Source organism: Phytophthora infestans, genomic scaffold (genome assembly GCF_000142945.1).
Source record: "Phytophthora infestans T30-4 supercont1.18 genomic scaffold, whole genome shotgun sequence".
Lineage (NCBI taxonomy): Eukaryota > Oomycota > Peronosporomycetes > Peronosporales > Peronosporaceae > Phytophthora > Phytophthora infestans.
The window spans coordinates 1,408,531-1,433,541 of NW_003303741.1; the positions used below are offsets into that span (position 1 = coordinate 1,408,531).

A 25,011-nucleotide genomic window follows, 5' to 3' on the forward strand; every position below is an offset into this window, starting at 1 on the left:
CTCCATGGCCGTCTTGCCTCCCTCGGCACGGCTATGGACGAATATGTCGTCGAAGTACGTCAGTACGAAGGTACGCAAAGGGCGGAGCAATTGCGTCACCAGGCGATTGAACGTCGCCGGGGCGTTAGACAAGCCCTGTGGCATGACGAGCCACTCCCAAAGCATGCCGCTTGGAGTGCTTACCGCGGTGAGCGGGATGTCGCTCTCTCGCATCAGGATTTGGTAGTATCCGTCTACCAAATCCAGCGCACTGTACAGTACGCTCCCGGCCATGTTGTTCAACAACACATCCTTTCGTGGGATTGGTGTTTGGGCCGGCACCGTTGCGTTGTTCAGCTTGTTATAAGCGTGAACCAGACGCCACTTTCCGTTCGGCTTACGAACGCAGAAAGTCGGCGTCGAGTGCGGGGATTTCGACTCCCGCATCATGCCTGCCTTCGCTTTCGCGGCGAAGAAGGCATCAATGACCTCGCACTGGTCGCGCGGGAGAGGCCATTGCCTTGTGACACAATACTTTGTGCCGGGCACGAGAACAATCTCGTGCCGTACGCCTCGATCCGGTGGGAGTTGGGTCGGTGGGTGTTTGTTCACCACGTCCGCATACTTCGTCACTAAAGGATACACCGGGTCCTTGGGGTTCTTGAAAATCTCAGAACCCAAGCGCGCCTGACGCTGCTTGTTCATGTCTTCTAGGACGTTCTCGTCCAAGACAGAGGAGGAGTTCAGCTCCTCCTGAGTGGTCTCAGGTCTCATGAGTACCATCTCAGCAATCTCTCCAGCCTTGAGGTTGGTCAGGAAAGACTCAGCCGTCATTTCCTCGAGGTGCAGTATCTCTGCAACCTCTGGCAACGGTTCCAAGTGGACACCAGATACCTTGACGGGTAAATCGGTCTCGCCATCGAAGATGTGATAACACTCTTCCACCGGCCTTGTCGGAGGAGCCCGGGCCCTGGACTCCGAGTCGCTTGAAGCGACGTCGATCGGAACGAAGTTCGGATCCGACTTGAGGCGGCGGCGGCGTCGTTGACGACGGCGACCGTGACGTCGGGCTTTGCTGCCCACGTCTAGGGATATCGGCGCTACGACATCCGAGGCACTCGTGGCCTCGTGTGGTACTATGATACCCACACAGGAAGCGTGTTCGACGCCTTCCTCTTCAGTTAAGGTCTGGGCGACCGCGTGTGGCACTGTGTTACCCACACAGGAAGCGTATCCGACGTCTTCCTCTTCAGTTATGGTCTGGGCGACCGTGAGTGGAACTCTGTTACCCACTCTGAACACGCTGTTCTCAGTGTTCGTGACAGCTGCAGCTATCTGCGGAACTAAGTTACCCGCCTGTGGACCTAAGTTACCCACTTGGCCAGCGCCTCTTCTGGGCGCGGCCACCATCAAAACATCCTCGAAGTCGTCATATACGTCGACGACTCCCAAGCATATGCCGGATGCTTTGGTACCCTGGCAGCCCTTGCGGGTGCCCCGGGTCCTGACAGAGGTGGGAACATGACTCACCAATGCTCTGTCGGACTGCGCAGGGCGGTTGGCACCGATTTTCGCCAGTCGATCCAGGGCTCGTGCTTCTCAAGCCAGGGCATGCCCAGGATCATATCATATGGATCCATATCGGGAACAGTGAACTGTTCGAGGCTGTCAAAGTTTTCAAACTTGACGGCCAGATCCACTTGGACGTTGGGGACAGTGACGACCTTCCCGTCGGCCAGTCGCACTGACACCGTCCCGTTGCCCTTGCTTTCTCTCAAAGCATCGGACAACTTGTTGCTGTTGCGAGCAACCGTCTGGCGGCGCGCGAAATTCTTCGACGCCCCAGAGTCGATCAAGATTCTAAAGAGATGATCGTATCCCCGTACACATCCATGTACTACGAGCAACCCGCCGCTGCTCTTCGCCGATTCGAGAGTGCGAAAACGCTCAGGGACTAAGTTTCCGTGGTACGCGCCACCCGCGCACCCATCACGAAGACTTAGTTTTTCCCCAGTAGGGCGCCCCGCCCCTACTGGTTCCCTGTGTTCCCCTGTGCCCGGGATTCTGGCTTCTGCCAGCGACCCTTGAGGACGGGCTTGGGGAAGGACGGGCTTGGGGAAGGACCGTCTGCGGAGTCTTTCCGCGGGACAGTCACGCTTGAAGTGGCCCATCTTCCCACAGCCGAAGCAGCGGATGTCACGCTGTTCGGCGGACCCGAGCTCCATGGGAACTGGTCCGTTGGGGCTTGTTCGACCGGGAGCCGACAAGGAACCCCCAGGCCACGCTGAGGCCGCCGTACGCGCCTGGCGATGGCTGTACGCTTCTTGAAGAGCCACTTGAATCGCCTCTTCAAGGGTGCTTGACTGCACCCGGAACAGCTGAGTGCGTGCGGGGCCCACTCGAAGGCCGTCCATGAACACAGGCATCTTGATGTGTTCATTGAGTGGGTTTCCCACTATAGACGCCGTGAGCTCCCGTATCTGTTGCACATACTCGTGCAGTTCACGCCTCCCTTGTTTACACGAGAGGAAGCGCGAACGCTGGCGGTACTCGTAGCTCGCCGGGAGGAACGCGGCTCGGAGCTGCTCGCACAGCTGAGCCCAGGATGTGAAACATCCAGGGGATGTTGCTTCCCATGTGTACACCCAGCTCTTAGCACGGCCGCTAAGGTTGGAGAGTGCAAAAGCAACACGCAGTTGCTCGGTCGAGATCAGAGCCGCGTCCATCGCGAGCTCTACTTCTCGGACCCAGAAGTGAAGGTTCTCGCCTTCCTTCCCTTCATACGGCTTAACCTTCAGCCGTATTGGCTTCGGGTGAGGCGGATTTGCTTCCGCCGCCGGAGTCTGCAGGTTCTCCCGCACATGCGCGATGAGGTCCTGCTCGTACGCGTCGAATGCATTGACGCGCTCGAGCTGCTCAGCCGGTGTTGACACCACGAGGCTCTGCAGGGCCTCCATCCCGAAGATGCCTGCCATCTTCCGAACCGACTCGAACTGAGAGTCGTTCATATGGGAGAAGTCGTTCCTATCCATGGCAACGAACTTCGGAGAGGTTCAGGTAGTCTACCCGCGGTGGCGTGGATTGACTACGAGTGCTACCAAGTCTGACGGGGTCACACAGCACCTTGCGCTAGAGGAAGTTATCTTCCGAGAGTATACAAACGCTCAGTGAACGGCAGGTCACAGGTCCCCTCTTTAGTTAAAGAGAGCGAAGTGACCTAAATAAGGTAGATTGTAAACTGAGTATATTTATAGGTAGGTCAAGTTTGGGCCTAATACAAACTATAAGTTACCTATAGAAATGCAATGTCGTTTAACCAATGGTTGGCTTTGAACGACCTTGGTACCTTGTACCAAATATCCCGGAGTATGACGTGTCATATCCCGAAGTGTGAAGTGTCTCACTTCATGTAACCAGGGTACACTTAGGGCTACGTACCCCGTTACAGTTGTGGTGACGACATAGACCTGACGTTAGACTACGCACCAGCAATACAACATTTCCGGCGTCATCGTCACTGGGGAAATTAATGCTCACGGCTGACCTTGGTACTGGCCTGCGGCGCTCTTGAAGGCGATCGGAAAGTGCCTAAAGCTCGTTTTAAATGTGGCGGATTCTCTCCCGACTATCGCCTATTCCGCCTTCGATTAACTAACTTTTGAAGCTTAGGTAACACTATCATCACAACCAGTTATATTTTTTCGAATTGATGTTATCGAAGTCATCTACCTGTTTAAATTGGTCGACTCGAAGCTGAGGTTAGGAAAACAAAATCGTTCGACAACTGACATTTTTAGATTACACAGTTCAGCCCAAGACCTCTATTACTAATAAGACTGCACTTTTGCTCAACATTCAGCTCATATTTTGATGTCAGTTAAATGTTGAGCGAGATGGCGTAAGGGCTAAAAGGAATTCGTAGTAGGGGTTATCACGGTTGGAAGGTACGTTTGACCTGCCAATCAAGTCAAATCTTCGCGTTCCTTTCATTTCCTTCCTTGAAAAAGTGGAAGGTTGCAAACCACCAGCGAAGGTTAGCTATGATTGGTGGAAAACCATGCCAGAAGGTTTGATTTGGCTGGTTTTGAATACGCGGTAGTTCCAGCTTCACTTTTCTGCACGGTTTTGGCCCTCACAGCTGACGGGTGAAGGATTGACATTGAATTGGCTGACCAAACATGCTTACTTTCCAACGTAATAACCCCTAGTATAACAGTTTATACCCAGTTATTTAACTGCATGTTTACGTATTAATAAGTTACAGTACTCGTAAAATATTTTCCAGTACATGTAACTTATTACCGTAGATAGTACATATACTGTAGTGTGTACAATCTACGATGTTTACGGTATTACGGTACGCTTTTCAACACACAGTATGATTACGCAGCGTAAGTATGTAAGCTGGTTTGCGAATTGCGAAGTGGTGGTAGCCGGTACAGTACTGACGCATCGACCACCGCAAACCAGCCCACACTGTGGACACCTCAGTCACCAAGACCTACTTTAGCAGAGATGAGTCTCTACTTGATCGTGCTCCTATTCGTTGCTGTTCTTTTGGCAAACATAGAACAAGCCACCTCCTTCGAGCTGACCACTGCCGGCCATCGAGCTGCCATCCACCCCCTCGCCGACCATCAGAGCCTTGTCGCTCCTAAAAGGCTGATGCGACGTAATGATGAAGACAACGATGAAAGAACAGCCGTAAGGGGTGCAACAATCACAGAGCTGGCAACAAAAGTCAAGGGCGGCGCGTCAAAACTTGTTCGGAAATTGGTGAACATTAACAACTATGAAGATCAAGTGCTGATGAAACTGAAACTCAGTCATCATGTTGATGACGCCTTGACAAGCTCGAATCTGCAGCGTTTGGCTGAAGAAGTCCAGAAGATCAACTCAAAGAACACCAAGAAAACAATCTCGGTGGTTGGAACACTCACCTTTAAGTACGGAGATGACGCTCTGGCTAGTGCGCTCGTGAAGGCAGAAGGGAATCTGGGATCCACGTTGCAAATAAAAACTCTACGGCAGGACCAACTGAGAAGGTGGCTTGACGGAGGCAACTCCGCTGACGACGTTGCCAAGCTACTGAAGTTTGACAACAATAAAATGTATAAAGTGCAGAAGTTGGAGGTTCTGGACGACTACGTCAAGCTCGTCAACCCTCAGAATTACTACCATACCCTGCTCAGCGCCTTGATCAAAGGGGTTCCCGATGAAAGGAAGCTGGTGGCTCTTTTGAGTGCTGCGAAGGAGAATGCTCGTTTTACGAAGACGGCAAAGTAAGTGGAACTGCATTTAATCCGTAAGTGGGCGGGTGAACGTCAATTGCCGACAAACGTCTTTCAATGGCTAAAGCTAGACGACAACGCGGAGCACGCTTTCGCTCCCCATATGTTTTATAGATTTGTGAAGTATGTCGACGATTACAACCGCAAGGAGCCCACAAACGCAAAGTCAGCGCTTGAAATTTATCTCAACCGTTTTAAAGACACTACGGTGGCGAACAAACTCGCGGCAGTAATGGACGACGGACGTGCAAAGCATTTCGCGAAGCAGTTGCAGACAGAGCAGTTGAATCGCTGGGTCAAAAGCAAGAAGTCTGTTGACGAAGTATTCGGGATGATGAAGTTTGCAGACGCTGAAGGCGCAGCGATTACTCGTCGGAAGATGGACACGTTAGTAAAGTTCATTGAGTCGGAGGGTGGGGGAAAACCATTGATCAATACGTTGACCAAGAACTTTGGTGGAAAACGTGAGCTTGCGTTGATTCTGGAGAAAGTAAGCAAGCGTGCAGAAGCTACCCCATTGCAATTTGCCACGTGGATAGCGAAAGACATTAGCCCGGAAAACGTTATATCCCGTATTTTCAAAAAGGGCGTTGGCACAGCTTCGAGTGAGGAGAAAGCGATTGCGAGAAAGTTCCAGGCCTTCTATCAGAGTCGAGCAAGCGGATGAATGAGCGAAACGAAGTCTTAGTAGCTAACCTTTCATTGAGAAATTGACTAATGGCTACAATACTCCACTTACACCGATCTGAGGGGAAAATATTTGCATTTTTAGAGAATAAGTCTTGTATGGATACGAATTTTGTAAGTCCTCATGATGAATAGCTCATGTCTAAGAAGGGATGGAAACCCTTCATGTTATATCCACTATTGGAGGATGGTTGGCAACAACTTTAAACTTTTTTCATTTTACTTCTTCTGAGAGGCGGATACTTATTTTTTGTCCATTCGCATACATGTTACCTGTAGTTTTTGAATAATTCCGTGCCGTTTATCGTACTTAAGTGGTTTTATCAAATAAGGGCCTGGTTCGCGCCAGCGATTACTACTACAGACAACGACGCTGAAATCCGCCCGGTGTCTGAACACTATCCTTCATATAAAATAAAAAAATTACGCGCGACAAGAATACCCGCCCAGTTATTTGATTGGTTGAAAGTGGCAGTTTCAGCTCAAAGTCTGAACAACAAAGTACAAAACGATTCCAAAATGTACAGAACCGATGCACGAATCAGCACATCCTGGGTTGATTGTACAAAAACGATCAAATACGGCATACGGATTGGCTGAAACTGGTTTCATTAGTGGGAAAACCATGTTTGGACTCGGGCGTGTTTCATGGCGGATTTCACCGTCGTTGTCTGTACTGTGATTTGCAGCGATTTTGGCAAAACGAGATTAGATTTGCTGGATTTATAAGTATTAAGAGCATCCTCACCTACAAGTGAGTACTTCGAAGTAAAACTAATAATAAACGTAAAATGTTTCATGACCAAAAAATAAAATCGTGCAGGATAGCTTTGCTCATTACACAAGGCCAGAAAGTACACTTCTGATCAGACTTGCGCAAAACGCCGAAATTTCTGACTGTGCGTATACGTATGAGCAAAGCTAGATTTATTCTTTAGTTCCGGGAAGGATTTACGTTTAGTTTTACTCACTTATCGGTGTAGATGCTCTTATAAATAACTGGTGGTGGATTTAAGTGTACGATAATGCGAGCTCATAAAACCGACAATTTATGGAAAAGAGGCCAGAATTGCACCTTTGAAAGTGCAATTCTGGCACAGATGCTGCATTTCGTTCCGCTCCGCCCGTAGTTTACAATCAAATAGGTAGGTATATACCAACGCAAACATAAGGCTCATTAGGTCAGACGTGTTCATAAAGCGGTCCTATTACTAGCCGCTCAGGAGCTAATGTAACTAGACTCGCTGTGCAACGATGAGCCTGGGAGATAGATCTAGGGGGGTCGTGCAAATTAGATATTATTAAATGTTTTGGAAGTCCGATGCTGATGTTAATATTTTTTGGAAGTCCGATGCTGTTGTTGTACTTATTCACACACAGATCGATGTTCCCATTGAATGATTAAGCTGAGTGCAAGCTTTCGAGTGAATGGAGAATGTCCAAGCACAGTCGTACCACCAACCACCATACATTTATAAGGTGCTGGCAAATTCACAGCTAAGACGAATCCACAAAATATGAAAATTAATCTAAAAATGATTTTCGTCGCAATCGTTCTGCAAAATGCACGATGAATTCATGATTGCATTTTACAAATCACCTGATTTGGAAGTTTTAATTTTGCAAAGCTTTATATTGTACCACATATTCATGTTGCATGAACGTTGACCCAGTTGACGACAAAAAATAATCCTCGTTGGGCTTCCCACAGCTAAAATACGCTACCTATCTCCAAGTAGAAGTAACTACTTTAATAGTAGTTGGTGCCTTTGCTTGGCAAACTACTACATGTAGCTACTACACGTAAAGTAGCTCAGTAGTAATTCGGTGATAACCCTTTCGTGGTCAAACGCGGCGTTTGACATGATTTTCAAAAGAGGGTGGGAAAACGACCCTTTAAACGCGGCATTTTTGCCGCGTTCTACAAAACCCACTCCTTGTTTCGTTTTTGCCAGTCAGATCTTCGGATTACGGCTTCTGATAGATCCTTTCTGAGCCGACTGGCGAAACTGAGTTGTGAATATCGCGAGAGCGCGTATTTTTTTCGTCCAGCCTAGCGTCATATTTGCGGTTCGGCTGGTAGCCGCATGAAACGCAAGGAAAAAAGGTGTTGTAAACAAGGCTAGCAGATCCTAAAACCTATCATAAAAATTGTCGAGGCTTCAGCCCCAGAGCCACCAATCGTGCTGGTATCAACTATAGTATTCCTAGGTTAGATGCATGCCTTCTCTCTCAGTATTTTTTTGATATGCGGACCAACTTCACCGACGCACAAGACAAACGAATTGTAGCGCTTGCACTCGAGTATAAATCCCAACACAAGCGAGTAGAGTTGAAGGAGTTGGCGCGGGCCATGAGGAGTAAACATTCTGTCCAAGCGCTTGAGAACCGGCTGCGTGCTCTGAAGCGCACGTATGGACGTGATCTATCAAGATTTCCACCGTGTTTTTTCTCCACGTCGACGCCAACATTCTCTCACAAGCAGCATCTTCGTCCATTGGAACCGAGCCAAGCCGAAAGCGCTATCCGCGATATCTTCAGCAACGTTTCGGCCGCGGACGTTCGTCAACAAGCGGGAAAGACGGATGAGAACGCAGGTGAGATGCTGCCTGCCGCTATATCAAGCGTGATTCAAATGATTGGAGTTATGCATCGTGACGACGTCTTTCTTGACATTGGTGCTGGCCTGGGGAATGTTGCGGCGCAGTTTGGGATTCAGACGATTGCAAGCCAATGCTAGGGAATCGAGAAACGAACGGAGGTTTTCTTCGAGGTGTTCATTGTTTGCGAGAGCATGCACCAAGGCTGCTATTACTCCACAAAGTGTTTTTGAGCCAAGGAGACGTTCTTGATACGCCACTTTCGTCGCGTTTACCATTTCAGCGTGCATCAATATTTTTTCTAAACGATTTCCTGTTTGATGAATTAGCAAAGCTGGCCGAGCACGAGCAGCTGTATATGATGCCGAGAGTACGTTTGATCGTTTCTACGTCTCGCTATTGTCCTCGCCCATCGCGATTCCTGCCGAAGAAGATTTTGCTCCAAGTGGAGGCTCGCGAAAATCACGTATGGACGGGGTAGCTGGAAGTCTCCTCCAATCCCAATTTACATGTACACGACTGTCCAGTGACTGAAGATTATAGTGCGTTGATGCTGAGACGGTCATTGAGACAAGTATCACGGGGACAAGGCAGGCAAGTGGCCGAAGACGAGCGAGGACGTGGTCTTCTTCACGATGTCGGTCAAGTTCAACAAGGCACTGGATAAGAAGGGCAAGGACATGTTCCTGTCGTACCTAGCCCATCACGAGAAGAAGGTGTCCTATGGCAGCTCGTACGTGAATTCGATTTCTGCGAACGTATGCCAAGCTGCCACCCGCGGGCGTGGTACACCAAGCGGCTGCCTGCTTTCGTAGAATCCGCATACACCGGCGGCGAGTCGCCGTAGGTGGTCACGTTCGAGCTAGTCATCCGGGGCAGCACCCAGCGCCTGCACTCGCTCGTGCTCAGGAAGGTCAGCACGCATGGTTTCAAGACCGACGGCAAGAGCGTCCATGAATGAGTGCCAGTCAAGAACCTCAACCAGTTCGAGGCCAAGGACAGGGTGGACGCCAGGCCCACAGGACAAGAGGCCCGCGGACTACGACGACACCCCAATGCCATCTTGGAACCATGTCACGACGACATCATTGGGGAGCGAAATATCACAGCAGTTGGCATAATACAGAGTCTCTAGAACAGAGACAACGGCGGCAATAGTTTAATCAAGATATATTCACGTTTACGCAAAATTTTGCCGTGTGACTCTACTCTGTTGGTTCGGTGGGCTCTGCTGAGGTTGTTATCTGCTTTCACTTTGTTGCCCTGGCGACCGGTGCTAATACATAGTATCTAGACCAGAGACAACGGCGGCAATAGTTTGTTCAAGATATATTCACGTTTACTCGAAAATTTGTCGTGCGACTCTAGGGATACAGAGTATATAGTGTTGTGATTGCTCTTCGCGTGGCAAGCGTGTGCCCTGAGGGGTCATAAGTTGAAGTGGGTCGAATGGAGCTATCTGATTGGCTGATCCCAAATGATCGGCATTGTTAATGCCAGGGTCGGATTTGTGCATATCCAGTCCACATACAAAACTCAAGTGATTTTTGTCGCCAACGTCTATGACGAGTATAGGCGTTGCCGACGAAATGTATCTTTTGTGTATGGATTTACATGTGATTAGGAGGACTACGAAGGAAAGTAGAAAGGAGCTAGCAAAGCAAGACAAGAACAACTAACTCAATAAAACTCACTTTCGGATTTCATTTTTTCTTAACACTCGACTTCTACAAGCCTCGAGCGCATACTCTCAATTTCTAGAACAGAGACAACGACGGCAATAGTTTAATCAAGATATATACACGTTTACTCGAAAATTTGTCGTGCGACTCTAGTCTGTTGGTTCGGTGGGCTCTGCTGAGGTTGCTGTCTGCTTTCCTTTTGGTGCCCTGGCAAACGGTTCTCATCTAATAGGCTGCATTGACTCGCTAGATCGTCTCCGACTAGTTAGGTAACGCATTTGCATTGAACCTTGCGCATGCCAACCTTGAGGACCTACGCAGATTCTTTTTTTCGCTGAAAAGGCCACTTTAAAGATAGAAGCGGTGAAACTTGTCCCAGCAGGTCCAAGTGCTCTGTGGGCAGGTGAATGGAGTTTCAGCGTCACCGTGCACAACTCGGCAAAGGCACGCGGTGTGAGTTAGACAGTAATCGGTTACCCCAGTCGCGTATCTTCCTTCATAGCGACAGACAACGCACTCGCGCTTTCTCCTGCTCTTATTCTTGTACATTTTCTTTGACGATATCGCCTCACACTGCGCCGGCAGAGTTGATGTCGGGACCATCGATAAGCCTGTGCTTGGAGGAGTAGCACTGGGGGTGGCTGCGGCTTCTGTGGCAACGCTGCTGCCGAACGGCATTCGTTTGTCACTGGGCGCTTCTCGCCAACGACCCGAAATGAGCTCTGATACTAAATCCGTAACAAACGTCCTGTGGGGGTCCCGATCTCTTGACGTATCGATTGCCATCCGCCGAGTCAAGTACGCGTTGGAACGCGCGATATCCACGAGTGCTAAGGCCAATTTTTTGTGCCAACGTTTGTAGGAATGACCATCAGCGATCGAGAATCTAGCACGTATCTGGTCCAAACGGTCAACACCTTGCATGTGTTGATTGTATTTTAAAATACAGGTGGGGGCAGGAAATGCACAGCTTGAAGCTCCAATTCGTCGTGTCACCATCGTGGTGGTAGATGGATAAGCATTGGTGACCATGGTGACAATGTTGCCGTCGCACCATGATTATGTTCGACAGCCACCGACTGCTGATAATCACCTTGAGAGCTCTCCTCTTTCTGCAGAACGGTGTGCTTAGGATAATGTTTGCTTCTGCCTCGCACTGTTCCTCGCCCGTACAACCCCTTCAGCTCTAAATCCAGCAGCAGTTGAACGCTTGTGTAGTAGTTATACATGTTGATAATCCGTCGAGAAAAAAAGTATGGCCGCACCACTTCAAGTACATGTTTGCGTACTTGTTGGACATCCTCTAGCTCCTCACGGAGCTGTTGCATCTCCTCTTGGCTCACCACGTTCTGCAAACGATCGGGAATATCGCTATTGCTGCAATGCAGACGGTAATTTAAAGCAATCCATGTGGTCGAGCAGCAAACTACATACATTCGAAAGTGATACTTTTCAGCAGGCTTCTGTGGATTGAACACAATGAGGCGACGGCCGTGGCGTGACCGGCAAGCAATGCTGGCTTCATCCAAGGCAAGGTCACGGCCTACTTCGACGTAGCGGCCTCCGGTACACTAAGCAAATTCAGCAAGGGTCGGATACGGGCGGCTGGATCTCTATCCACAGGCGACCCCGGTTCAGCGCGAAAGCTAAAACACCGACGAATCAACTTGAACCGACGTAAGCTCATCACGTTGTCCAAACTTGTAGATGCTCCGCCAAAAATCGCGTCTTCAGTCTATGCTCCCCAATAGTTAGAGTATTCACCTTTATCCGTGAGCGTCATGTAGAACATGATGCCAAAAAAGACCATGAGCTCGTCCATAGTGGTGGGCGTGGTGATCAGAATCTCCTTGACAGCGGCATACCTGTTTGACTCCAGGACTACTTGTTTTCAAAAGTAGACGGGAAGGTAGGCAAAGAAGCTCGAACTAGCGGAATGGGCAAAACAGATGATCATAAGCTGGCAATAATCGCGTCTCAGCAGTACTATCATCTGGGTGCTCGTACAGATCAGCCGGTGCTTCCATTTCCGTGTCGGGCTCGAAACGCATATTCTTCACTGCTTCCACCTCTGCAAGACTCACTGGCAAAATCTGCTCGGGATCGTACGACTCGTACTCTCCTTCGGCCGACGCCACTTCAAGTTCATCAAGTGGTGCGTCCAAATTCAACTCCTCTTCAGTCCCCTTGTCGGTCAAATCTTGCCATGCCGGCTGATTAGGTACACGCACGAGAACTTGATGGTTCTCGATACCCCGTTGCACAGCCGCCACAGTGACGGCTTCCACCGCGTTTTGAAACTGACTATCAAGCCACATCAATTGGAGCATAGCTCCATTTTTTGGTTTCTTGATACGACGACATACTCGACCAACGGTGTAGGCCGTTCCTACACATCTGTATACCTTATCTGTCATCCACGGCCCTTTCGACGGCGAAAGGGCCACCAATTTCTTGACATAAAGCTGTTCAATCGTTGGTGTACCTAGGGTACGACTGCGGGAAGTGCTGGTTCTTGAAGTGCTGGGGCCTTCTTCCGGAGTCGCGATACTTTTATTGGTGCGGCCGAGATCCTGCGGACTTGATTCATCAGCTACACGGCTTAGGCGGGCAAGACGCGCTGGGGATCGTCGCCGTCTGCCACCTCCACTGCCCGATCCACCGTCTTGGCTACTCACAATGTCCACAGCATCAGCGCTGCCAGGCTGTCGTCTTTGTGGAGTGGCAATCTGCCAACGTCCAACATTACCTTCTGTGACTGCAGCGCTACCATTGACTTCGCCACAGCTTGCTTCCACATCCACACCACACGTTATCACGCCACAACCATCGTGATCTGCAGCTCGGCGGTGGCCAACCCCAGCTCCAGGAGCAGATAGTTCAGCGACAGAGTACTGCATGGTAGTAACGGCTTGGTCGAGGTCACGAGAAGCTTCGGACTGTACACCTTCAGCACCACCGCCATCGTCATTCACACCAACGCCACCATCTTGTATGGCTACTTGCTCTTTACAGCCGCGCAACCCCCGGCGCGCACGAAGACCACCTCTAGTTTGGAATTCCTTCCGGCCGCTTGTAGTGGACTTACGACGGTCACTATAAGCACCATCGGTACGACGGGCGTGGTCTCTTGGAGCTACAGATAAAATATTTTAAGTACACATATCAACACAGCGTACTCTGCAGAGCTACATACCCATACCACGAGTGAGGGATGCACCACCAATGTTGTTGTGTTCCGAGCGTGCGACTAAGTCCTGTGCGTTGGCAGCTACAGCCGCTACGCCATCTCCATCTCTGCACCATTCGTCGTGGTCGGCATTGAATGCAGTCACTTGAGCAGTGTGAGAAGCATGATCATCTGCATGTTCGTGTCCGCCGACATCTTGTACAACACCGGGGCTACCTACAACAACGGTAGTTATATGTTTTGAGATACTGTAAGCGCTCGAGAGCAGGTATTACTCCCAATGTTGTACGAAGTGCCACAATACTTCTTCTTCTCCAAGCAGGTAATCAACGCCAGCTTTTCCGCTACCAGTACAACCGGGGAGGACATACCGATATCGATCGTCGAGGCCACTTGGAAGCTTGGACGTCCACCCAGCTGCCTTTAGCTCTCTCCACACACCGTTAAAGTCCAGCGTCGATGACAATTTGGTAGCGTCGTCGCTGAGGGCTTAGTCCCGCCGAAGCCGCTGCTTTCTTGCAGGTTGATCTTCTCCGAGCGCGCGTTTTCGCGGCATGGGCTCAAGGCGTCAAATCAGGAAATGAACGGCTCTTGTATCTCTTACCGATATCGATCGTCGAGGCCACTTGGAAGCTTGGACGTCCACCCAGCTGCCTTTAGCTCTCTCCACACACCGTTAAAGTCCAGCGTCGATGACAATTTGGTAGCGTCGTCGCTGAGGGCTTAGTCCCGCCGAAGCCGCTGCTTTCTTGCAGGTTGATCTTCTCCGAGCGCGCGTTTTCGCGGCATGGGCTCAAGGCGTCAAATCAGGAAATGAACGGCTCTTGTATCTCTTATCATAGTATTATTTATTGAAATGCAAAAACGTTTTGTTTGCAACCTAATCCGGCATCTTATTTGCATGTGATTTTGTTGGATATAGATTTCTGTGATGGGATGAGTCTCAGCTGCAACTGGCTATCACTGGCTCCGAGAGCAGGCTGCTCGACGCCTCGATCAGAACGATGTTTACTGAGGCCAAGATAGATACTCGGCTCGCGGATCTCGTACAAATCGCATATCGGATATCAGTGGTGCGATACGCATGAGATGGGAATTCAACGTTAGGAACTTGCAATTTTTGACCGCTCTGATTGGCCGGGCTCCGCCAATCGGTGGTGCACCTTTATTCTGACGAATCATCGACGCGGCTGCTGTGGCAAAACGCGCCGAAATGCCACGTTCTATAAGCAATCTATCGGGTTTTGAAACAGTCTGTTTTGAGCGGAGTGCGCATCCCCACCTCAAAACGTGGCATTTTGCCGCGTTTAACAAAAGGTTAGCATAGTCGCCAAGATTTGCTATCACGAAAGGGATAATTAGTTTCAAGATACATTGCAGTTTCAAATGTCGACGCTTACAGTTCTGAAAAAATGTTTCCGCCGTTTTTACCTACAACAAAAGCATATACTTCAAATCTAAACGCTGGATGAGTGATGGAGCTTCGGGCGAATCCAAAATCGCGCGCGTAAGGTTGATTGCTATGCATCACTTTGACCGTGTAGTCTCCGTCCATCATGCATTTCTCGGTCGTGCACAGCACATCAATCATGACCTCTAAGCTCTTCAAGAAAAGTAAACGACTGATCGTGGGTGCTCATTAAATGAACTTTGTGACCGTCGACGATTTGCCCCTACTGCTACGCTAAAACGAGCTCGTGGAGAGAGCTTACACCGAAATCTTTATTTATGTAACTTTTAAATCGACAAATAAAGTAAACATACTTTTTAAAACAGTGAAACGTCTAGCGTATCGAATATTAATAAAAATACAGCTTTTTGAGTGGAATGTTGCTCTTACTAGTTTCTGCGGATCATGTTTTAGCCGCAGCCTAACACCAGAGATAACTCGTTTGTATCTTGTGCAGAAAGCTAGGAGCGTCCAAGTTTTCAACGCAGGTCACAACAATGTTTATCCTGAAACAAAAAGTGCCAACAAGGTACGTTTTTAGTAATCCGTCCTCTCGTGCGTACCTTTCATTGGGTACATCTTTTTATAGTGAAGCCTCTGTATAATAATAAAATACGGCTTTCCAACGCTTTCGATACAGAGAGGATCGTCTACACTACAGGTTCATCTCTCACACATGATTATCACAAGAGACTCCGTCGGGGCGATCATTTATTAATTAAGGCAGAAATTTTATTTAGAAAGTATGTGGTCTCCATTATTGCAAACAATCAGCCTAGAAGAATTAATATAAGCTAATAACAATGAAAGTTTTACATTTTGTTAAGCAAAGGGATCACATTAAATATCAAAGTCAGCGGTAGCTATAAGCATCACTCACCACGGCCCCAGGGCTCAATGGCACAGGGATTATTCGGTGGTTCGACAACTGTGCGCCGGCGTCATCAGCGGCAGCTGGGAGGCCGTGGTAAGTTTCCCTGCGGGCTGACATGGGTGGAAGTCTAGAGCAATGTGCTACTCGATTCGCCGCCCATTCACCGCAAATAAAGGGTCCTCGGGCCCGACGCCCCCACTGTTTTGTCCATGGGGCAGCAGGAGCTACTACCTCTTAGAGGGTAACACATGTGCATGGAGGCGAATGTGGCAGCTGAGGTGCGTGGGCAAGTTGCTAAAAATGGGGCTCGACGTCAACGCAAACGCCCATCCTAATGCAAATTGCGCGACGTTTTCCGCCAAATACCCGTACGGCACATGCGCAACATGTTCGACGTCCGTTCAGAAGCACTCAGCGCGTAGAAGCCAGAAGCCGCCAGCGGGAGGAAGCGACGTCTGGCGCCTCCACAACAGAATCGCACCTGTATCACGCGGAGCAGACGCTTGGTTGTGTCACGCAAAACGTAAAAGGATTTGGCCCGACGACACAGGCAAAAGCGGGTTGGTTTCGCTCGTTCCGGAATGTGGACTTCAACGATCGGAACGACGTCTATCTTCTCCAGGAAACACACTTGGAAGCACATGAGGCTCAACACACTCAAGACGCATTTTATCGCTACTGGGGATTTCAACGGTGCGTGGATGCCCGGACAGGGCTTTCTGGTCTACGGCAAAGGACCACATGGCGGATACCGCTATCCTTATCGACCCATATAGTGGATTCACTGACGTACAGCCTTTATTCCTGGAGCATTGGAGTCCTCACTGCATGGCTGTCGAGGGCAAGATGCATGGACGTCGACTTGTTGTTATGAACATTTACGCACCTCACCAACGTGGGAGGCGCGGAGGCCTTCTATCGAGATTTAACCAAGCTGGCCTTGCCGGGTGAAAATTTAGTGGCCATTGGAGGAGACTCCAATTACACTTTAGACCCAGTTAAAGACAGGAGCTACGGTCTTAACACTTACAGCCATGACGCTCCTGCACTGCGTGGGCTGCTCGACGACTGGGGGCATAGCGACCCTGTGATTATTGGATTCCAAGATGAACGACAGGACGATACCCTGCGCTGCCATCACCATGCGCACGTACAGCTATACTGTCCCGGGGAATGGGGAGACAATGTTAAGGCTGGACCGGTAATATGTTTCGGCGCCTTTTGCAACCGTTGGTTGCTGCTTGCCAACTTGTCACTCCATCTATGAAGGCCGACCATCTTGGGGTTAAAATGCGCTTACGATCGCCTACGGATCCGGTTCGAAATTGGCGCCCGAAACGGGTTCACCCGCTTCTATCATATTCGCAGGAGGCGGTGAGCGACGTGACCAGGGCGCATTTAAGTATGCTACAGCAGCGACTAGAAGGTCCAGGGGTCACAGCTCAGGAAGCGATTCAATGATGGGAGGTGTTGAAAAAAGGCACAGTCAGGGATACGCTGCTGACGGTGCGTAGTTAGCGGAGAGGACTTCGCAATCCACTAAGTCAAAACCTCCGGTGGCTGCGTCGGCGTCTTAGCCGGCTTCAAGCTGGAGACGCTGAAGCCACCGCGACTGTGGACAATATCACTGAGCAATCCGCGATCCTGTCTTTCGACGTTGCTTCCAGCGACACGCCCCTTTCCAGGGTTAGAGTATCTATTCGAGACTGCCAGCGCCGAGAAGAGGAGATTAGCCAGCGGTGGATTTTCAAGGCTGCCACCCATCACGAGGGCAAGACTACGAAAGCATTTTTCAGTCGGATTTCCTCGAAGTACGGGGACAACACAATTACGACCCTCCAACAGGTGGCGGGAGGTCACAAGAGGGACGTACACGACAAAGCAGACATACTTACCGACGCGTAGAGATCGATTCTCTAACAGGACATGACAGAGCGGGATGCCATAGAGCAGGTCTGTGAGTGGATTCGCGAGTCTAATAACGGAGCTGTGACCACGAGTGGGATTGATGCCGTAGACGCGGAGGTCACGGAGGCCGAAGTAGCTGCTGCTATTGCGACCAGTACGGATGGGAAACCATACGGACCAGACAGACTCGGGAATGGCTGGTAACGCACTTACGTGGCCGAACTTGTTGACATTTTGACTCGGGCACTCAGCTTGTGCTACACAGAGGGTTTGTTTCCAAGTTTCTCCTAAAAGCCGACATATTTTGCTTTAAAGGGGCTTGGGGTTGCAAAAACCCACTCCATTATCGGCCGCTGGCACTGCTATACTCCGACTACAAGATATTCACGGGGGTACTAGTGACACGAGTCAGCCGGATACTGCCTCACCAGATTTATCCAAAACAAAATGGATTCGTACATGGTCGCACCCATTCACGAAACCATCGATCTTTTCGATGTTGCTCAAGTGATGACAGGACTGGATTGCGAGTAGAAAGAGGCCATCGTGATACTGCTCAATTTTAAAAAGCCTACGACTCGCTATCACGACTATATTAGATTGCAGTACTAAGGCGATATAGATTCCCACGAAAATTCGTCAGTGCGAGCAAGTTTCTTCACACAAGAACGACATTGTGATTTATTGCCAATATGCGAAGTCCAGGCTGGCCATGGTATCCAGTGGACGCCTTCCAAAACCATCGTAAGCAGCTGCCATATCTGCAGCAGATATGCCACGACATATCGCCGAATAAATTTCACCACACCGAATTTACGTCTCACCAGACTCACCTACCCCTGGAGTTATGCCGTGTACCTATCTTAACATTTAATGTTGACATTTGTATTGTTTAAGCTGACCATCACTCTGACGTGGGATGCCATCACTCTTCTGTCATATATCTCTGCATAAAGCTTTTCGCACCGCCAAACGCTGAAACGCTTCATTCTTTAATTTAGTCCCGAAGTGCACAAGCGACTCTCAAGGAAGTACGAACTCTATTGGGTTATTGTCAATGTTTAACTAACGCGATCTAATCTAATTGTCTATAGATATGGCTCACAGCGCTCACTCTGCGCTGTTTTGGCTACAAAGGTGTATCAACGACTCCAGTAGCGGCGACGAGAACGACTCTCCCAATGTGTGTCCTGACCCGCAACGCAGTGGCACAGCTAAAGGCATTGATGCCGCATGTGCCACGGAGACGGAAGACTTCAGGGGCTCCACGGAACTCTCACGCCGCCGTACTCATCTGCGCACCGAGCTCATGATGCCTCCGCTTCTGCGACCCAGCCACCACACCCGTTCAATGGTGACCAGTGATCGCGCCTGTCACCCCCTTTAGCTCGTACCATTATTAGTGCGAGCCCGACGACGTTTTCGCCGGTGCTTCTCAACACGCAACCACGACGTACACCACCGTCGAAGACACAATCGCGCTCCAGTGACGCCAGAAATGTACTTAAAGACTGCAAAGAGTCGCGGCACAGCCGCCGCGCGAAGGCTGCTCCGTACAGCCGCCCTGGCGCACTTCCTGTCCAGCAGTCGAACCGACCAGTCGTCAACCCGCGCGGTCTTATGCGGACCAACCCCGAGCCGACGTAGAGCTGACAGCAGAAAATCAGTATGGAAATAGATCATTCAACACCAAACAAAGTGCTACCTCGTTAACGTTGTGGCATTCAGGAAGTTATTGTGCATGCCGTTCATGTACAGCGACATTCACGCTGACTCGCTTGGTTTATCCAGGCATTGCGATGTTAGGTAGTGGCGACTCCGCATGGCGACACGCCAAGCATCCTCGATCATCAGCCGGTACACCTCAGCTCGCACTTGTTGACACTATCCTCTACCTGCGCGAAAGCCTGAGCCAAGTAGAACAGTTCATTCATCTCGCACTCCTCCTCCATGCTTCTTCGTGCCGCGAAAGTAAAAGTGAAAAATGGAAGGATTCATTCGAAGTCCTGTCCGGTTCAAAGTGTCAGGTACACATCCAGGCTGTTTACTGTATCCAGTATTATTTTCTAATTTTGGGACACTGTTGTTAGGACAAGAAGATCGTAGGTAAGTTGGTTGTGGTGGCTACCCAATGTGATATGCTTGACATAATACTTGCTTTAACCCACCTTATCTGCAGCAGATAAGGCACCTGTTTACGATAGTTTTGGAAGGCGTCATGTGGGATTCGCCAGGGCTGCCCACTTGTCCCTTTTATCAGAAACGTCAAGGCATTATGATTAGCAGCAACAGCGGCATGTTCGAGCTTCGTATAGTGGGATATGCAGATGTCCCTGCCAGCTATCTCAAGTCTCACAGCTACGTGCCTCGAGTATTCGCTCTGACGGAGGCCGTCCGGACTTCGGATCAATGAAGGAAAACGTTGGGTATTGTCTTACACCTAGGTGAGCCAGCCGCGGATGCGGTCCTACCCGGAACTCTTTGTTTCCAATATAGACAACCTTCAACCGATATCTCGGTTTACAGGTCAGTAGCGTGCCAGATCGCGCGAAGGTGTGGAGCATTACGGAACAACAGTAAATCAAGCGTCTCTTTCTTGCATGCCAGAAAACCACTACAGTTGATCAACGGAGCTTGGTCGCAATGGCAGTGATTATTCCGAAGCTACTTTTATTGGACGACATGCGTGGCCATCGGCAGCTACAGTGCGCCGATTGTCAATGCAAATCGTAATTATATCTGGCACACCTTGTTCTCCGAGGTGGCTCCTGGTACGAGGGGCTGGCTCGAAGCAAATATAGCTGGGCTGTCCCACGATGAAGGCGGGATGGCCATTCTGGACCTTAAGACAGGGCTGATGGCGATGGTGGCCGCGACAATATCTACTTATGATTTGGACAGAGTCTGGCAAGCTCACGTTGTTATGGACGTATTGGGCGCTGGTAGGGCGGATGGCTCGCCTCTATATGTCTCGGCGGGCACGGCCATCTTTTTTAATCCACCGTTGGCTTTTGGAACTTCACTGTGGGCTACGGGTCTTTCCTTGATGTCAAGGGCGGTGTCTTTATCTGAAAAGGAGCACACGGTGGTTTCATTACACGGCATCGCGAGTGTTTCGTGGGATACGATTGTTGCTGGAATGAAAAAGCTCTCAGTGCTGACTGGTCTCGCCTCCGGAGATCGGTCTATCACGAAACTCTCCGAGTGGAACGTCAATTGTTGGGTACGCAATGTCTCGAATGGATGCCGTACATGATGCTGCCATATCTGCAGCTTTTCACAAAATATGGTGCTCTCTGTCACCCGCACACGGAAGTTAAATTGCTACGGTCACAGGACAAACGATTGAGAAACGTGATGCATTGGCACACACATGTCCGTGAACGCGTTACTTTCACCAAGCTAGGACCTGTGCGGGAACACACACCAGCTTTTAAAACACAGTGTGAGCGTTTGGTTTATCTTCTAACGCTGAACTTCCCCAGACTTCTCAACAAGCTCGACTCAATCGAGGAGGCTCGCTTTTTGACAGCATCGGTGAGTTGCCGGTCGCTGTGGAAATCACCGGAGCAAGTCCTCCGATTAATTAGGTTCTCCGCCGGTTCTTCCGTTGGTGCTTCCCTGCTGGTCTCAAATGATTCGGCTCTGAGGCATTTCTCGGAGTGATACATGACACGGAGACTAAAGTGGTCTATCTTCATCCACTCCCACGGTAAGTCGGATGGTTGATTTGTGGGTGGGCTCGCGACGGTGGAAACAATCAAGACAACACTACAAACAAATTATCGAGGCAAGGGCACGTCGTAAAGGCGCAACGCAACGAGCGCGAAGGTAATCCCAATGGTTAACACATAGCGTCACAGCCTCACTGGCTTTGATTGGTCGCAAGTCCGCAACGACGTGGGGCTGGGACCTTGGGGAGTGCAACTCATCCTACGACTGAAGAATATGGTTTTTTCGATGTATGTGTCATCAATGGTCCGCACTGGGTATCCACACACATCCTGTGTGCGAGTGACGAACGTGACGGCTTATCACGTGCTCTAGCCATGGCCGGCGGAGGTCACACTTCGGCGCATCTACCTCCAACTCTGTGTGTTGCTTGGATTTTCGCGTGTTTCTGCAGAGTCTGACATGTTTCGATTTCACCCGAAGACAATCCCCCTGGATTCTGGCATTTGATGGATTAGGTCCATCCTTTTCTCTCGCCGCTGGAACAAGGGAGTGTCACGGAATGCATAGTGAAACTGGTGGATTGCTGGTGGCAGCTTGGCACGGCGACGCATTTTCAAGCCGAGTGGAGATGGAAAATTTGGCAGTATGACCCTCGCAATGATGCTAGTGAACATAGCCACACAGCGTTACTTGTCGCTAGGCTGCGGGTAGGATACTTCACAGTGCATCGCCATCTTCTGGCTGGCACACGTCGTCGGGCTACCGAAAAGGCGGCGCGACTGGTACAAAGCGCCTTTTTGCAAGCCTGAAACCCGGTAGTATCACCAGCTCATCAGGTCGATTATTACTCTTTTCTACTGACCTTCAACGGCGGGCCCCGAGGGTATCCAGGACCTGGTGGCAGTGGGGCCGTGGTCATCGGGATCGGATCTACTGTAGCTGACTCAACTGCTTGTTGGATTATTAGCATGTTCTATGCTGACCCAAGGATGACGACCAATTAAACCAAAAACCGCGGTTTTCTGGCTGGACTACAAGCTTGTACCTGGTATCGCTGGTCGCCGGTTCACCTAGTCGGTGATAGCTTGCTTATTCTCCGTCAGCACGAGCTACGAAAGGCACCACTGACGCCCCAGCTCAAGCAATTATATTCGAAGTGTCGGCGTTTAGTCAGCCGAGTAACTGTTGCCTCCTGGTAACACCATCGGCGCGACTTCAATCGAACTGCGGATGCCTTAGCTAGACCAGCTCATAATTGAAACCTGTGCGCGGCTCACCCGCTGATTCTGGTTGGAGAACTGCGTTAGAACATCAAAACCACGACGTGGACCACTAGCTCCCACGCGCACTTTTAGAGGGATCATTGGGTTCCCGAGGCCAACTTTGTGTAATACATTCGGTGGACTCTAGTGAGACTGCAGTACGGCGCCACAAGAGAGGACATATGGGATATATACGTGTGTTCATTAGGCATAAGTAGTTGTGGTTTACAAGCTATTAACATCAATGTATCTCACTTTAAAACAAGCAAACACAAGGGTGGCTCACAGTAGTTTGAGTAGGGTGGCGTGTCATGCATGATCGTGTTGACCACTATGCCAAACATTCTTCAGTATGTTACCGCACATATTTACCTAACACTGTCGAAATCGAGTCACATACGCAGCACATACATGTATGTACTGGGTATGTGACTCGATTATTAATAGATCCAGTACCACCGGCACTGGGTCTACCATAAACAGGCTCAAAATTGGTTTCTGTTGCTGCATATTATTAATTAAAACATGGTTGTCACTTGACTGGCTAAATAATACCAGCAGTGTGGCTATAGGACGACAGCAGGTTGATATCCAGGCGAGCCACTTTGCCTAACGAATTCCGATGCTGTAGTTACTTACTTCGAAGTAGTACTTAAGTAATGTAAAATACCAACTAAAAATGTAAAAGTTGCTGAGAAGTAGTAAGTTGTTCGATTAATGTTTGTGAATGTTGTGGCATACATTTAGACGCTACGTAATCAATTTGTTCTTCCTTCGCTGATAGCAGAAAATAAAATGTCTGAGACCCTTAACCCTTTCGCGGTGCGAGGGCGCATTTTTGGCCCGTTACAACCATTACTAAAACAAGGTGGAAAAATGGGCTTGTAAAAGGGCGAATTTTGAGCCCTTTTAGCTTTTACTCGAACTATGCCAACCGTGTTTCATAACTACCAATAGCAGCAGTGAATAGAAAGAGGTTAGGGGTGATTTTGGATCGTCTGCTAATCGCACAGTATTTTATTGCTCCAACGACCGTAATCGGCCCTTTCTACGCGGTCGTGCCATGGATCTAGCGGTCAATCACCTGACAGCCAGTCACCCGAACATACAAAAGGTAAGCCGAATTCACCTCTCCGACCTCCCATTAAGCTATAGTGTACTCAAGACTAATGCGCACTACCTTCACAGACACTGAAGATAAGCTGCTGGTGCAGATCGCCTTCCGATTGCCACGGCTACCAACTGTATGTGCTGCACCACCAAGCACGCGCCAATCTTCGCTGTCTGTGCAAGCAGTAGCACTTAGCCTACCACCGACTCCGCTAGGGTGCCCAAGGCTACGTGCGCCGCCGACACCGGCTGCACCACCAAGTCCGAGCCCCCCGTCTCCAAGTCTCCGCGCGTCGTCACGGCCAAGTCCGAGCTCGTCGTCTATGGCAAGTCTGGGAGCTCCGCCGCCGCCATCCAGTTCGAGTGTGTCTTCGCCGCCTGTGAGAACGGCATCACTGCCACGTCGGCGGGCTTCACCACCACGCTCACTAGTGCATCCAATTTCGCGAACATCACGACGGGCACCACTAAGTCTGCTAGCCAGCACACTTGCAGGCCTATCGTCCAAATGGCTGTCGCCGTCTGGTCCAGGTGCAACTAGTCCAGTTGAAAGATTGCATCTGCCAAACGCAACCAACCCTGGCGGAGCATTACCGCTACCCCCGAAAGCAGCAAGACCCTGTGTATCATCATCTCCTTCGTTGTCAAGTGCGTGAGCGATGGCACCTCCGAGATCTGCCCCGTACGCAGTTTGGCGAGCGGTAGCAGACCGCCTTGCAGCTTGAGACCTGGGCTCGTGCGCATCCTTCGACTTGGCGAGTTTGGAGTGTCGCCTGACATTTTCCTTTATCTGTAAACAATGCGTTAGGGTAGTAGAATTTGTGGTACTTATCCCAGCATGTTGATGTCGTCGACGGACACATCCATGGCTTGGCGGGACGGTCGTGCCCAACTCGGCACAAACAGACACCATGGGTGAGGCAATAGTTGGTTATCTCGGTATGATATCGTCCCTCCCATCGACAAACAATACAGCGGCGCCGCTTTCTGCTCTTCTCGGCATGAATTTGCCTCGAAGCCACGGAAGTAAATGCAGTTGTCGGGAGCACACCAACTACACTAGGCGAGGGCTGGGAAGAGGGCGTGTCGAGTTGGCCTCCTTCTCCTCCGTCACCCAATTCTCCGCTGTATAGCATGCGACCGTCGCTGGGTGCTTTCTTCCATTGTCCATTGAGAAGCTCACCAACTAGCCCCATCACAAACTTTCTATGGGGATCACGGGTTACTGGCTCCGCCGGTACCAAACGTCGCGTAAGATACGCGTTGGAGCGCGCCACATCGATGAGCGCGAGCGCCAACTTCT

At 50.0% G+C, this 25,011-nt stretch overlaps 2 protein-coding genes across 2 annotated transcripts; both read left to right on the forward strand.

Moving 5' to 3' along the window:
- Positions 1–4,494: 4,494 nt before the first annotated feature.
- Positions 4,495–5,265, forward strand: PITG_10465 (RXLR effector family, putative; the record flags this gene model as incomplete). Its single annotated transcript, XM_002902207.1, has 1 exon — positions 4,495–5,265. One exon carries the CDS (start codon positions 4,495–4,497, stop codon positions 5,263–5,265), a length of 771 nt encoding a protein of 256 aa, XP_002902253.1.
- A 2,940-nt stretch (positions 5,266–8,205) lies between these two features.
- PITG_10466 (uncharacterized protein) lies at positions 8,206–8,587 on the forward strand (the record flags this gene model as incomplete). Its single annotated transcript, XM_002902208.1, has 2 exons — positions 8,206–8,521; positions 8,583–8,587. 2 exons carry the CDS (start codon positions 8,206–8,208, stop codon positions 8,585–8,587), a joined length of 321 nt encoding a protein of 106 aa, XP_002902254.1.
- Positions 8,588–25,011: the final 16,424 nt, after the last annotated feature.